Here is a 15,416-nt window from a genome sequence, read left to right on the forward strand (position 1 = left end):
TCTGTGGGGTATTTTGAGCTTAAACTTCACATATGTAGTCTGGGGACCCCAAAGATTTATTTGACATCTAAAAAAAGTCTTGTGCCATGGCCCCTTTAAAACACACCGTCCATATTCTGTGTGTATGATATAATCTTTCCATTTACTTTGGCTCCTTTGCCTTTACTGCGTCCTTGAAGGAGGAGAGAGGAAAAATTAATAGACCTGTATCCACACACACATACAATACAATACAATACAATCCACCACAACACCCTTGAGAGCTGAGAGAGAGAGAGAGAGAGAGAGAGAGAGAGAGAGAGAGAGAGAGAGATGCTGGGGGATGGGTGATGCTGAAAACACGAGTGCTATTGGATGAATTGGATGCTGAATTATGAATAAACTGAATTGTGTCTCAGCATCATCTCTCTGTACTGTGACTCTTCAAATTTTCAAATCACCGCTCTCTCTGATTTATTTCTTGGACTCTTTTTTAAATCCTGCAGCAATGTCGATGAAAGCATGAAGGTAGATGAAGGAGACCGAGATACAGCGTTTGGAGGACAACAATCTACGTCACAATCCTGAATATAAGAGTAAATGGAAAACATGAACGTGCTGCATGCGCTGGTGTCATCTCATCTGATCTCTGCAGCTTTCTGTGACAGATGAAGATATCTGAATATGAATGTTTTGAGCAGCTGTCATCACAATCTCACGCTGCATTGCTTACAGAATGGACTCCAACAGTGATGGAAAAGAGGAATGGTCGGAGGAACAGTGGGAGAAATGGTATGACACGATGCTTTTATTATATGGATGTTTTTCATGTGTCTGTGTATGTCGAAGTGATCGTGTACACGTGTGACGTATAGACACTGTATGTGCATAAAGGTCAGAGAGATCACAAATACACACAGCAAAGTTTTGACCGTAAAATGCATTTAAATGCAGGAGTGAATATGTTTGTTTTTGTCCTTTCATGTTCAGGTTGTTGACACAGTTTACAGGCCTAAGACATGAAGAACAACATTAGCATGATCATATCATTTATTCAAATCAAGTTGCATCACAAGTTTATGTGTTTAGCCTGCATTTAGCAGAGTTGTAAGATGTTTTGTCTTTTGTCGTAGCTGTTAGGCCCAGAAAAATTAAGCTGAGATTGATTAAAGATTTTATTAAACCTTTCTTTTTAGTAACATTAAACAGTATTTTTCATTTGTAAACAATCAATGTGGCAGGCAGATGAATAAATACAGTGCTGTGTAGGTTGCTTGTCATTTTTATCATTTAATTTACTTTATTTCAAATAATGGAACGTATTTACATTTGAACATGATCGTTTTGCTATCTGTATTGAATGTCATTATTTACCTGATGAATGTGTTTGTGTTGACAGGCTGACGCATGACATAGGCCTGGAAGAATTTGAAGATCCAGATCTGTCTGAAATCACAGAGATCAGGGATGAATTTGGGCTCAGGTCGAGTTGCAATGCTTCTGAAATCAAGGTGAGAAAATGATGCACAATATTTCTACATCACCTGCTCAGCTCCACTTCTGTCATCTTCTGCTTAATGTTAGTCTGGACTTTCACACATGCAGCATTTTTCTCTTACAACATTTTAACCACATTGAGGTCATGTGTGAACAAATATCTCATGCATGTTTAATTAAAGTTTATTACACCGCTCTCTGGAATGCTTGATTCTGATTGGTCAGTTGAGACATTTGCAGGTTCGTTCTTTTCAAATAATAACCGCTCCAAAGTAATAACGCATAGCCGGTACTACTTGTACGATTAAAATCACTCCGCGCCAATAAAGATTACTGTTTGGCGCCATCTTGTGACAAACACTGGACAACCACAATTAAAAATGGATTTTGACATTAATTTTAACATGTACGGAAAAAACAAAACATTTAAACAGTGAATAGAAGAACGAACAACGACAAGACACAGAGAGCTTACTGAGACTGAACTTGACAAAATAGAGCATGACAGCTACGAAGCCAACACACAAAAAAATACAGAATGGGCATTAAAACTTCTCAAAGACTGGTTAAAGAGAAAAAAATGGAGACAGAACAAGTATGAAGCAGAGGATCTTAATAAGGTATTACGATCATTTTATGCATCTGTGCAAAGTTTCGCGGAAGGATAAAAATGTTAATTTAAAACAAATATGGCAATAAAATGTTTCAAATTCATATTCATGTCTGTTTTTTTTCTTATGTGACAAGTAGCCGTGTAATAAGCGGGATAATGTAGAGGCAGCCGGTAATTATCGGGAAATAAGCCCGTTCAGTGTGATACAAGACCCTCCGCTTCGCGTCGGGTCCTGATCACACTGTCGGGGCTTATTTCCCGATAACTACCGGCTGCCTCTACATTATCCCTTACGTAAAATGCATGAATATTTTCCCTGTTTGCTGATATATTGAAGGTCTTCTTAAGATGTGTCACATGACATTTACAGTTTTAGGGTGTTTTCACATATACACTGTTTAGGTCGGCCCAAATGACGTGTTGCTCCGAGTACGGTGCGTTTGGGTCAGTGTGAACACAACAGCCGCACTCGGGTGCGCACTAAACGGCCGCTCCGAGACCGCTCTAAACAGGTGGTCTCGGAGCGGTTGTTGCCGAACTCTGGGGCGACCCACCTGTGGTGTGAACACTGCTGGACCTCGGGCCGAACCAAATACAGGAAGTTCTCCACATGTTTGAGCCACTGGGCTTCCGTCGTGACGTGAGCTGGGTGTTATATTGTGGGTTAACAACAAACAAGCCAATCCTGGTCCGTTGCATAGAGATTCGCTGTCTCCTTTACGTTTGAGCTGATGATTTTATAAATGCATAGCTATCCTCCACACACAAATAGTGACATTACGGGCTTTTTAGCGAGAAAGGCTTTAATAGAACAGCTACGCAATTTCGTGTTAAAGCAAAGAACTTTGCAAAGACGTGCATCGTTTATCTCCACATCTTGATAGCTGCGCTCTCCCTGTCAGGCTGGTTGTCGTGGAAACGTGGGGGTGGTCATGAGATGGTAAGAGCTGTCAGAGACCAATGACATCTTTTCTGTAAATAGTGCAAATTAAGCATTAAGCTTTTTTTAATAGTTTACTTGATGTTTTGGTGTTTTTAACGATCGTATAATAAACTTTACACATTTCGCACACAAACATGACTCGTGCTGGCAAAATAAGTCCCGATAGAGGCAAAAAAAGTATAAATGATGATTTTGGTCGAAATAGAGGTTTTCATCAAATTAAGTAGGCTACATTAAAGGTGCAGTGTGTAAATTTTAGCGGCATCTAGTGGTGATGTTGCGAATTGCAACAAAAGTTTGTCCGTTAAGGGATCTGTAGAAACATGGCGGCACAAAATGGCGACTTCCATGTAAGGGGACCCTCTGTGTATGTAGATAAAAACGTCTCATTCTAAGGTAATAAAAACATAACGGTTCATTATAAAAAGGTCTTTATACACCCGTGATAATATAGTTTCGTATATTATTTAGCATTTCTGTCAAGAGATCCTTCTAAAAATTACACACTGCACCTTTAAACCTTCGTCTAGTGATTTCATTGCTCTAAATCAGTGTTTCTCAACCCTGGTCCTCAAGGACCCCCTTCCAGAATGTTTTAGATGTCTCCTTAATTAACACACCTGATTTAAATTATTAGCTTGTTAGGGAGACATTCTGGAAGGAGGCTGATGAGTTAGTTCAGGTGTTTTAAATTGGGAGACATCTAAAACTTTCTGGAAGGGGGTCCTTGAGGACCAGGGTTGAAAAACACTGCTCTAAATATTCATTAAACGTCTAAAATGATTTTTATTTGCATGCTTTTTGAGAGGTGTACCATTCTGAACGCTTAATCTAATACAAAGATGCGTCTTTATTAGAAAATAAAGTGCAGGACTTGCTTGCTGACTGACAGATCCAAAGCATGCACACAGACAGAATTACAGTTATATCTGTTTTGACAAGAATTAATGCAGATATAATCTGTTATGTCTTTAGTGAATGTTTGGTTAACTGTTGAGGGAAAATATCTGATGTGTAAGATTATATTACATCCTTGCATTACAGTCGATCTTAAAGGGGGCATTTTACAAGGCTCAAAATACCATATAGATAATTTGTTACCACTTTGTAAATGAGCCGTTTTGTGTGTGTGCTTTAAAATGCAAATGAGCTGATCTCTGCACTAAATGGCAGTGCCGTGGTTGGATAGTGAAGATTAAGGGGCAGTATTATCCCCTTCTGACATCACAAGGGGAGACAAATTTCAATGCACTATTTTTTCACATGATTGCAGACAATGGTTTACCAAAACTAAGTTACTGGGTTGATCTTTTTCAACTCTTCTAGATTGATCGAAGCACTGGGGACTCAATTATGGCACTTAAAGATTTTCATGATATGTCCCCTTTAAAGTTGTCTGTCTCAATGTCTATCAAACAATAAAAGAAAGAAAAACGTTGAACATATATTTTTCCTATAGATATTGTTTTTGACTTTGTGTGCATTAAATCTTTTTTGGATTTGAAGGAATGGACGCGGTGAATTTGCTTTTGAACCTTCAAAAACCTTTAACTGGATTTTTCCCAGAGTTAACGTTGCTGACTCGACCAACTTCAAACACGACTGTAGCTCTGTCATATTTGTCCCATTAAAACAAATCACACATAATATAAATAACTCATTTTTTTTTATTGCTCATTCCAACTCCTTTTGCCAGCACGGGTCACATATGGGCTGGACCACCTGTCACACATTTTATTCATTCAGTAGATATTATTATCCAAAGTGACTTACAGTGCCTTCAAGCTATATGTTTATCAGTATGTGTCGTCACTGGGGTTCAAACCCGTGACCTTTGCATTGCTTACACAGTTATCTACCAGTTGAGTTACATGAACACTTAACTACATCACATTTCTGCTGTTTTTTGGATGGTGTTCAGGTTTGTGTGTGTGTGATTGTAATGCAGTGAGTAAACAGGCCCCACATGAATAGTCTTTGTATTTGAGATAAAGCCCCGGTCTGATGTCACTGCGTCTCAATGGCCTCTCTCTCGTTTGACTGACAGTCGATCTTTCCTATCCCTGCAGGATCATGTGATGCAGGCATCCAGTAGTGGTTTGGATAAGATGGAGGGAGGCGCATCGGGTCGAGAAAAGACAACAACTCCAACTGATAGGAGTACATATGACAGGAAAACACCTGCTGTGGATTCTGCTCTTCCTGTCGCCATGGATACCTATCGTCCAAAAAGACCAACCACTCTCAACCTGTTCCCACAGTTACCACGCACACAGGTAAGAAAGAAACACTGAACCTACATACACTTACTTATTATTATTCTGCTTTATATCTGTCATGTCAAATCTGACAAATTTCTCACTGTGATGTTGTGTTTAAATGCCTGTGGGAAAGAGAGGGGGGTGATTGGAGAGAGTTTGGGGATCACTTTAAATGCCATACACACACACTGATGCAGACAAAAACTCCTGTGTGTTTCAGCTCTGTGTGCAAGAAAAGGTTTTTCTGCTCTTTAACTTATCCAAGTCTCTCTCTTCATAAGTTTGAATATCACATTAGACTGAGATCAGATTGAGACTGTGTGTTGTGTCTCATTCGCAGGACTCTCTAAATAACAACTCATTGGCGAAGAAGTTCAGCTGGCAGGAGAAAATCTCTCAGACCTCATCACCGCTCAAAACAGGTCAGTAGATCAAACACAACATATGTTATATTGATGATATGATGATGTGATTTTTCAACGGCACAAACTACAAATGAGAGAGAGAAAGAGAGAGAGAGAGAGAAGAGCAGAGAAGAGAAAGAGCCTGTCATTGTTGTGTCCGAGACAAAAGAGTCGAGCTGTGCTGCCAACTTCAGTCATGTGTATCATTTATAAACCCTGCTTACAGCAACATCATTACAAAGTTACTGACATTTTCTCGTCTGTTTAACAAAACAAGATACATTTTTATTTGTTGGCCTGTTGGCCATTAAAGTGTCTGTGAAAGTAATAAATGTAACAGCAAAAATGTCAGTATATTTGACCAATAATACAGATGTCAAAGTCCAATTTTGCATGCATATGATTCACCAGCTTGGGTTTGCGGTTAAAACAACTTACATAAAATGACATCCAAACCCTAATTTTAACCTCAACGTGTGGGGCGGATTTGTTTAGGTGATTTCGAATATCAACATTAGCTTTAGAGATCATGCAAAAACATTTATTTTTCATCCATTTTAAAGTTTTTATCTGTCCATTTTGCACAGGTTTTCAGTTTTCTGATATATTAAAGTGTAATGGTCACATGACATGACCAAAACAAGTAAAATGTATTATTTGTTTTTTGTATAATTTTAATTAATTTTTCTTCATCCACTCACGAACCTCCTGCAATTCCTCTAGTAACCACCAGGGGGAATTGCAACTACTTGCAGTAGATCATTAATGTTATTCTGATTTTTATGGCCAGCAGATGGTGGTGTTAAACTGCTCAGTTCCTCTTTTAAAGGGGACATTTCACAAGAGTTTTTTAGAGATGTCAAATAAATCTTTGATGTCCCCAGAGAGCGTATGTGAAGTTTTACCTCAAAATACCCCACAGATTATTTATTATAAGATGTTAAAATTGACACTTTGTAGGTGTGAGCAAAAATGTGCCGTTTTTGTGTGTGTCCTTTAAAATGCAATGAGCTGATCTCTGCACTAAATAGCAGTGCCATTGTTGGATAGTGCAGATGGTGTTATTACTATAATAAGATCCCCTTCTGACATCACAAGGGGAGCCAATTATCAATTTTTTCACATGCTTGCAGAGAATTGATTACTGGGTTGATCTTTTTTACATTTTCTAGGTTGATAGAAGCACTGGGGACCCAATCATAGCACTTAAACATGGAAAAAAGTCAGATTTTTTTATGATATGTCCTCTTTAAGTTATTGTCATAATGAAACCTGTCATTATACAACCAGACTATAAAACAATGACAACTCTGCTTGTAACTCTTAAATTGTGATGAATAAAACTTTGAACTACTGATGGCACAAGAGTTTTTCAGATCAGAGCACAAATTTGATTTAAGGTCAGATCATCATCATTTGTTTTGTTTTCAGTAAAAATATAGAAATATTCTTAAATTAAGAAGATGTTTTTCTTGATGGGCAAAATGACTTAAGAAAATAAGTCTAGTTTTAGACAAAAATATAAAAGTGAATGTGTGCTTAAAACAAGCAAAAAAAAAAAAATCCGCCAATGGAATAAGAATTTTTTTTTAATTAAGTGTTTATCAAAAAAGGTCAACTTATTTCAAGAATTTTTTTCTTATTCCATGATTGGCAGATTTATTTGCTTGTTTTAAGCACTAATTTACTTAAAGTTTATATGTTTTGTCTAAAAACTAGACTTATTTTCCTAGGTCATTATGCTCATCAAGAAAAACCATCTTAATAAAAAAAAAAAAATAGATATTTTTACTGAAAACAAGACAAAAATACTAAGTAAGAAAGTCATTTTTGCAGAGTGCATAACTTTTTTTCAATGCCAACAACACAAACATTTACTGCTAAAAATTGTAGACAAATTACAGTCTGTGACAAATCTTAACTTTTCATTCACTGCTATGATGAGACATACAGACTCTAACTCCTGTTTTTTGATAGTTGTGATATCTCATCTGTGTGATTTTGTGTCATTCAGGTGAATTGATGCCCTCTCATGAGCACTTTTGTCTCAGTGATGAAGAGAAGAGCAGCGCTGGTGCTCGGAGTCGACTGAAAGATTGTGGCACCTCCACAGAAGTGCCGACCATCAGCTGCTCCTCCAAAACCTCCGTCCAGACCTGTAGAGCCACAGACACCTGTGAACGCATCCGTTACCAAACAGACGTGCGTCTCGAGCCCACAGAAGAGATCTATCTCACCCCGGTACAGCGCTGTACTGAAGCCCTGGAGCCGGAGAGATCTTCGGTGTTCACTCGGGCCCCTGTGGCCCTCAGCGCCGACAGCGAAGCTCCTCCACCCTACCAATCACCAATACATGAACAGATGATCAACTCATTCAGAGAGCAGGAGGATGAACTCCAGCCACCTCCTTACTCCTCTTTACTTGCTCAGGAGCCTGACAGCAGTGAAGAAGATCTCATGGCATCAGGTGATCTGTGTTATAAAGACTGTGGTGCCGGTGAGGCTCCTCACGAGACATCCACGAGGAACTCAGACACCAACGGACTCTCCTACGATTCGGCCAAATACACTCTGGTGTTCGATGAACACGATCAGCTGGAACTGGTCAGTCTGAAAGAGTGTTACCACGGTTACAGCGATGACAGCGACGCGGCCACAGTCTACGATAACTGTGTGTCATCTCCATACGAGTCAGTGCTGGAGGATGAAGATGATGAAGGAAGAAGTCGAGGTGGAATGAAAGATGAAGCTTCAGGCTGTCCATCAGAGAGCTCCACCCCTGACGGACCGCTTTCTCGAAAGTTTGTCAATGTTTTCATGAACGGCCGCTCACGCTCTACTAGTAAGTGTTATGAGCAATAGTTTGTATTCAAGAATTATTTGTAATCGATCTTTTTTGATTTAAGGGAACACACTGCAAAAAAAAAATATGATTTCCAAGAAAACAAAAACTTTTTGTCTTGTTTTCAGTAAAAATATCTAAAGAATCTTAAATTAAGATGCTTTTTCTTGATGAGCAAAATGACCTAAGAAAATAAGTCTAGTTTTTAGACCAAAAAATATGAAATTTTATTGATTTTGTGCATAAAACAAGCAAAAAAATATGCCAATGGGGTAAGCAACATTTTTCTTGAATTTCCTTGAATTTAGTGTTTAAGAAAAATGTTCAAGATTTTTTTGCCAGAGACCCATACAGTATAAATAACTAAAATGGTTTGAATAAGGTTAAAATTGAATCAAATGAAACTTATAATATTTGCTGTGATCTGTTTGTCTGTTGTAGGTTCAGAATCATTTGGTTTGTTTTCCTGCATTATTAACGGTGAAGAACGAGAACAAACACACCGAGCTGTTTACAGGTAAACACCAACACGTTCAATGACATACAAGAGGTTTCACTGATATTTGAGATCCTCATAGTATTTCTTTAAACTCAGTCAGCAGTTATCTTAAAGTTGTTTTATTGTCAAGTTTTTGCATGTCACTGTAGATAAAAGTGTTGGGGTAACGCATTACAAGTAACATGCATTACGTAATAATATTACTTTTCTGAAGTAACGAGTAAAGTAACGCATTACTTTTTAAATGTACACATTAATATTTGAGTTACTTTTTAAAAAAGTAATGCAAGTTACTTTTTTAGTTTAATTAATTATATAAAAAAATATGTACTGAATTAAACTAAACGTAGTCACATTGTGCGTACATGTGTGGAAACAGTTTGGAGGCGTGCACACCAAAGCTTTTACGCACACGGCCAGTGCATGTTTTCAATCGTTTCCAATGGAAGCTCAGCGTTTTTCAAATAAGCTAGCGGTTTTCTTCTGCGCTAAAACCGGCCCTCGGCGCTGAGCGTCAAGAGTTGAAAAAGATTCAACTTTGGGTGAAAAGCTCTGCTCGTTAATCGGAGGGGCGGGACAAGTATTACAACAACCAAACGACTCACAGCTCAAGTATCACAGCTACCAAAGCACTCAGCTGAAGAAAGCTGGCGCTCAGCTGGCAATCAGTGTCTTCCAGGCGTTTCAGACGCGTTTAAAAGTTTTGGTGTGCACAACCCCCTTGAGTCCGAAACTGAGATGGCAGGCCAGAGTTAGACATTTTTGTGATGAAATATACAATTTCTGAATGCAGAGCTTTTCAGTCATAAAAACACCTGCAAGGCCTGAAAGAGATCAAGCCTCAGCCAAGAAAAAGTAACATAAAACATAATCATTACTTTCCATGAAAAGTAACTAAGTAACACAATTAGTTACTTTTTTTTTGGAGTAACTTACAATTGTAATGCATTACTTTTAAAAGTAACTTCCCCAACACTGGTAGATAAAGACTGAACACATTGGAGTGGTTTGCCCAGACACAATTTAAGTCTAATCCCAGACTAATACACATGAGCTGTCTCAACTTAAAATATCTCTAACCGTAGCATTATCACGTTTTTAGAGCTACAATATGTAAAACATTTACAAATCTTTCATACCATAAAGATTGCTGTATAATTTCCCTTTAACCATTTTAACAATAATGTTACCACCCTCAAGGGGGTCGCACACCGGCCGCGAAGCTCAGCATCGCATCGAATCGCGTATAGGACAATTAAATAGCGTGAGCTTTGTCAGATAGCGTCTACTTCAAAATGCAAAATATATTTTAGCAGCCAATGTTAATCGTTAATGATTTAGGACAAATATGATGTTATTTAAAGTTAAACTATGTGAGTGGCGCGACAGGGATTTGAGCAACTTCCTGAGTCGTAGCTGGGCGGTGCGGACAGGCACCACCTGTCGGCGCTGGTGTGCGTACTGCGTATACTCCTAGAAAGCAATGTGTTCGAGTTTTTTAGAATGCCTCAGCGCTGTGCTTCCTGTGTGCGATCCCCTTAACTCTAAACTCAAACCCTTTATATACAAAAAATGTTAAAATATGTTACGATTTGATGTTTACGGTCACTCATGAGAACTGAGATCAAGATCACTGCATAAAGAGCTGAATTTGGATCTGTTCCTTGCAATCGTATGAATTTTAAAGATGTGGATTACAGCGAATAAATAAAATTAACATCTTTTGTGTAAATCTTTTGTTATGATTTGTTTTGTTGTAATAATTGTTGCAGAAGAAGACAGCATAGGAGAAAACACATTTTGTGTGTCATTGCAAACAAACTAAATATTACAAAATGGTTAAATGATTAGATACATGTTATTTAAAGTGTAGTCTTGTTTAATATTGTGTAATTCTCTGAAAGTCATGAACATTTCATTAGGTAAATGAGTAAACGGGCTTAAATAGAAATACGTACAATCTGTACCTCTGTAAAGCTGTTAATACATAAATAATGAATGTATTAGTCCTGTCAACACGTTGATAACCTACGTTTAAGTGTGTATTAAAACATAAGTAAATGTACATGTGGTACAACCACATTTTACGTAAAAATACACACAAATTCTCATGAGATCACACTGGTTATGTTTACTGGCAAACAGGCTGATCTGATACTGTATGATCTTGTGTCGTTCAGGTTTGTTCCCCGTCATGAAGATGAACTGGAGCTTGATGTTAATGATCCTCTGTTAGTGGAGGTTGAGGATGAAGATTACTGGTATGAGGGATATAACATGAGGACAGGAGCTCGAGGAATCTTTCCGGCTTATTACGCCACCGAGGTCTTCAAAGAGCCTGAATTCACTTTAAAAAGTACGAGAGATTAATAACACTGCTGAACTGATGATAATGCCTCAGGCTTTTCATTTGTTACCATGGCAACAAGCATCTCTTCAACAACATTTACATTCATTCATATAGCAGAAGAGTTTTATGTATAAATAAAGGGTCATTTAACATTTTGCCTTCATTCATCTCTCTCTGTGTTTTTAAACCATCAAAAAAGAATAGCTTTTAATTTAATGCAAATTATTTCTTTGATATTCCTAACAGGAGTGAGTTATGAATGGATGGATGAGTTCAGACTGAAGTTTCTGGGTTCTGTTCAGGTTTTTCATCACAAAGGCAATGATGTGCTGTGTGCAGCTATGCAGAAGGTTTGTATCTGTCAGTCCAACATCATCTTCAGCTGGTAATCCGATAATATAGCGCAAATCAGATACTGTTGATGGGTTATGCTCGTAATGCTGAGCTCTATGTAATAAGTAAAAGATCAATCAAAATGAAGTCAAATCTAGATTATTTGATGAAGATACTAGAATACAATACAGTACACCACATGATCAATTTATTATAACATTTGCTATAGATATGACATCAAATAATAATAACCAGATAAAACATTTTTATGGTTTTAATGACATTTTTACTGATCAGGGTTTCAATTTACACTAAAAAGAAACAGAAACAAGAGCAGATGTGAGGATCTCAGATTGACTTCTGCTGTATGATTGACTGATTTCAGATCGCAGTGAACAGAAGACTGACACTTCATTATAATCCACCATCAACCTGCAGTCTGGAGGTCAGCGTGAAAGGACTCAAGCTTACAGTACACGAGGACTTTAAAAGTGTAAGACACAAACACACACAGACGCATCCAAACGCAAAAATCATGGGGTAATCTTGATATTTGGCCGGAGTATTGCTATAAAAATGTTACGCTTTTTCAACTTAAAGGGGACATATCTTGAAAATCTGACTTTTTCCATGTTTAAGTGTTATAATTGGGTCCCCAGTGCTTCTATCAACCTAGAAAATGTGAAAAAGATCAACCCAGTAACTTAGTTTTGGTAAACCATTCTCTGTAAGCATGTGAAAAATAGCTCATTAAAATTTGTTTCCCCTTGTGATGTCAGAAGGGGATCTTATCATAATAGTATCGCCCCTTAATCTGCACTATCCAATCACAACGCTGACATTTAGTGCAGAGAGACAAAAAATAATTGATATCAAAATTGATTCATTGTTTTAAGTTCAACACTGCAAAACATGATTTTCAAGAAAAAATTCTTAGTTTTTTCCCAGTAAAAATATCTAAAAATTCTTCTTTTTTGCTTGTTTTACGCACAAAATCACTTAATTTAAGAATTTTTTGATATTTTTACTGAAAACAAGACACAAATACTAAGAAAATATTTTCTTGAAAATCATTTTTTGCAGTGAAAAAAAAAACATTATTATAGCGATCAGTGTTTGAATTTCATCAGCTCATTTGCATTTTAAAGGACACACCCCAAAACAGCACATTTTTGCTTACACCTACAAATAGGGGTGTGCCGGTTTCAGAATTGGTGATGACGGTTATGACGTGAGTCAAATGTGACGGTTCGTCACATAACCGTCAGTGGGGGGCGTTTTGCTCGTTTAAATGCTCGTGGATTGACGGGAAAGTGTCATTTGACCATAAAATCATGAATGTGATGCCAAGTGTGTTTTAAACAGTAATAACTTTGAACAATTTAACAGAAAGCAATTAAATATTTAAAAAACACACTGTTGCCAGAAGACTGCGCTGTCACTCTCTGCCCAGCATAAATTAATCCTCTATCTATCATCTATTTTAATAATCTTCAGAGAAACAGATTTGTGCATTGGGCTTTTTATGTCTGTAATTGTGTCTATATCTGTCATTACACGGACCAGAACAGCACGAAAACAATGTGGATTAAAAGCGTATTGAAGAGGTTTTGCTCATAAATGCAGGTAAAAGAAAGTAATGTGATCTTGAGATTGTTATTAAACGCAGCCGGTGTGAAAGCACAATGGCCACGCGCAGCAAACGCTCTCCGCAGACGCGCTGCACAGTGCTCACCCGGCGTTTGAATAAACTAGACACTGATTAGCTACTTGCTCTACGTTTCTTTAAAATTTACAGCAAGACAACTAGCAGTGAATGTGCGTTCAAGAGAGTTAGTAGATTAGCATGGGAGGATTTGAACTTGAAAAGCGGAGTGTATTGCCGCCTTTCCGCGAATAAAACAACATTCGTCGTTCTCATGGTCATTGATGTTTATTTGATGCTATAAATTAACTAGAAGGAAGAGATGATTTGAAAGGTGAGACTTTGTTTAATATGTTAAATCTCAAAAGTAACCGAAAAGTAACCTGGTCTGTCCTGTATGTCAGCGCGTTGTCAGTGTCTGCTCCGCTCTGTATTTTTCACTGCATGAGAACGTGAGGGGGCGTGTAACACAGACTGTTAACAGTTGTTTTTAATTAGTATTTAAAAATTCTTTATGATAAAAAATGTTTTAAAAAATATTTTAATAACACGGTTTTGGCGGTTATAGAGTTCTAATGACGGTGTTCAACTATAACCGTCGGTCTCACGGTTATATAATGACCGTCACACCCCTACCTACAAAGTAATTTTAACATTTTATAATAAATCATCTGTGTGGTATTTTAAGCTAAAACTTCACATATTTCACACAGGGACACCAAATATTTAACATCTTAAAAAAAGTTCACTTTAAATATTTTTCACTTAAAGTACGAAAATTCAAGTTGAAAGAAATTTGTTTTTCAGCTGTTACCAATTAAAGTATTTTAAGAAAGTTAATCTAACTTTCACTTTTTACACTGTACAGATAATATATGAATACAGTAATAAAGACACATTTTCATTGTGTATATCCTGAATAAAGATCTTTATGATGTGTGTCTTGTTTCTACAGAGCGGACAGTACAGTCACTTTTTCCATTTAAAAAACGTCTCATTCTGCGGTTATCATCCCAAAAACAGAAAGTAAGTTATTATTTTACACTATATTATTTGTCTGAAGTCTGAAGTTTAACATCTGGATATATCCACAGGTATTTTGGCTTCATTACAAAACACCCAGCTGATGAAAGATTCGCCTGCCATGTGTTTGTGTCTGAAAACTCCACTAAACCTCTGGCACAATCCATCAGGTCTGTTTATTCAGATTATACATAAAGCTTTCTTTTTCTTGAATTGTTTTTTATTAATATTGGTCTTCTTATAGTGATTGTATTATCTGTGGTGTTTGACAGGAAAGCATTTCACTTCTACTACAAAGAGTTTGTGGAGGTCTCTTGTCCAACAGAAGACATCTATCTGGAGTAACGTTGATCTCCTGTATAAGACTAACAAGACTGACCAAACATAAGGACCAAACAGATGGACTGCCGGCTGTATAATGAAATGAAGCATTAAGAAGATGCACGTAACCTAGAATACTGACAGAAGAGAAATGAAATTATTTTCCTGGATGCTGAGATTATTTTTTTTGATCAGATCTTTGATGTCGCTGCTGTGTTTTGGTTCTGCGTTCACTTAACAGAGCTGCTTCTATTTTTCATATCACAAAAACACATCAACCGTGTGTAAAATCTACATCCATTCATACATCAGATCTAAAACTCATTGATGTTAATGTGCGTCATGACTTCAACACATCTCTCAGATTCATGATTATTATTCTGTTCAAATCATTATAGATCACCAAAATAAATATATGTCTTGAAACTGTAAATATATACAGTAATAAATCTGAGTGTATATTACAACACTAAAAAAGCAAATAAAGGGTACAATTGCTTCTTTTAATCTAACTTGCTTATAACCTTTAAAATAAAGATTTCAGGCAATAATTCATAAAGTTAATGAGAATATGAGTTGTTTTAACATAACCTTTGGAAACAGAAAACCCTGTGGACGTTCTGAGAGCTGAACTTCAGTTTCACCCGACTATTGTTTTAATAAACTTTTGAAGTTGTTTTTATTATTTTTATTAAAGTATTGAGCA

The 15,416-nt window shown here is 37.1% G+C and overlaps 1 protein-coding gene across 2 annotated transcripts; it reads left to right on the forward strand.

The window, feature by feature from the left end:
• The first annotated feature begins 302 nt into the window (after positions 1 to 302).
• Positions 303 to 15,217, forward strand: mapk8ip1b (mitogen-activated protein kinase 8 interacting protein 1b). Of its 2 annotated transcripts, none has more exons than XM_065261866.2 (12): positions 303 to 771; positions 1,379 to 1,490; positions 5,102 to 5,308; positions 5,634 to 5,715; positions 7,712 to 8,539; positions 8,981 to 9,056; positions 11,219 to 11,394; positions 11,635 to 11,738; positions 12,107 to 12,214; positions 14,322 to 14,392; positions 14,461 to 14,559; positions 14,662 to 15,217. In XM_065261866.2, the coding sequence occupies exons 1-12, from the start codon at positions 716 to 718 to the stop codon at positions 14,732 to 14,734; spliced, it is 1,992 nt and encodes a 663-aa protein (XP_065117938.1). In that variant the 5' UTR covers positions 303 to 715; the 3' UTR covers positions 14,735 to 15,217. The 2 variants fall into 2 exon arrangements, with proteins under 2 accessions (XP_065117938.1, XP_065117937.1); XM_065261865.2 differs by having other exon boundaries at positions 1,379 to 1,489; positions 5,098 to 5,308.
• The last annotated feature ends 199 nt before the right edge of the window (positions 15,218 to 15,416 follow it).

Source organism: Paramisgurnus dabryanus, chromosome 2 (assembly GCF_030506205.2).
Source record: "Paramisgurnus dabryanus chromosome 2, PD_genome_1.1, whole genome shotgun sequence".
Taxonomy (NCBI): Eukaryota; Metazoa; Chordata; class Actinopteri; order Cypriniformes; family Cobitidae; genus Paramisgurnus; species Paramisgurnus dabryanus.

Coding starts and splice junctions, on each gene's coding strand:
- mapk8ip1b (XM_065261865.2), top strand. CDS start 716: ATGGACTCCAACAGTGATGGAAAAGAGGAATGGTCGGAGGAACAGTGG. Junction 1,490..5,097: donor TGCAATGCTTCTGAAATCAA/GGTGAGAAAATG, acceptor TTTCCTATCCCT/GCAGGATCATGTGATGCAGG. Junction 9,057..11,218: donor ACACACCGAGCTGTTTACAG/GTAAACACCAAC, acceptor TGTGTCGTTCAG/GTTTGTTCCCCGTCATGAAG.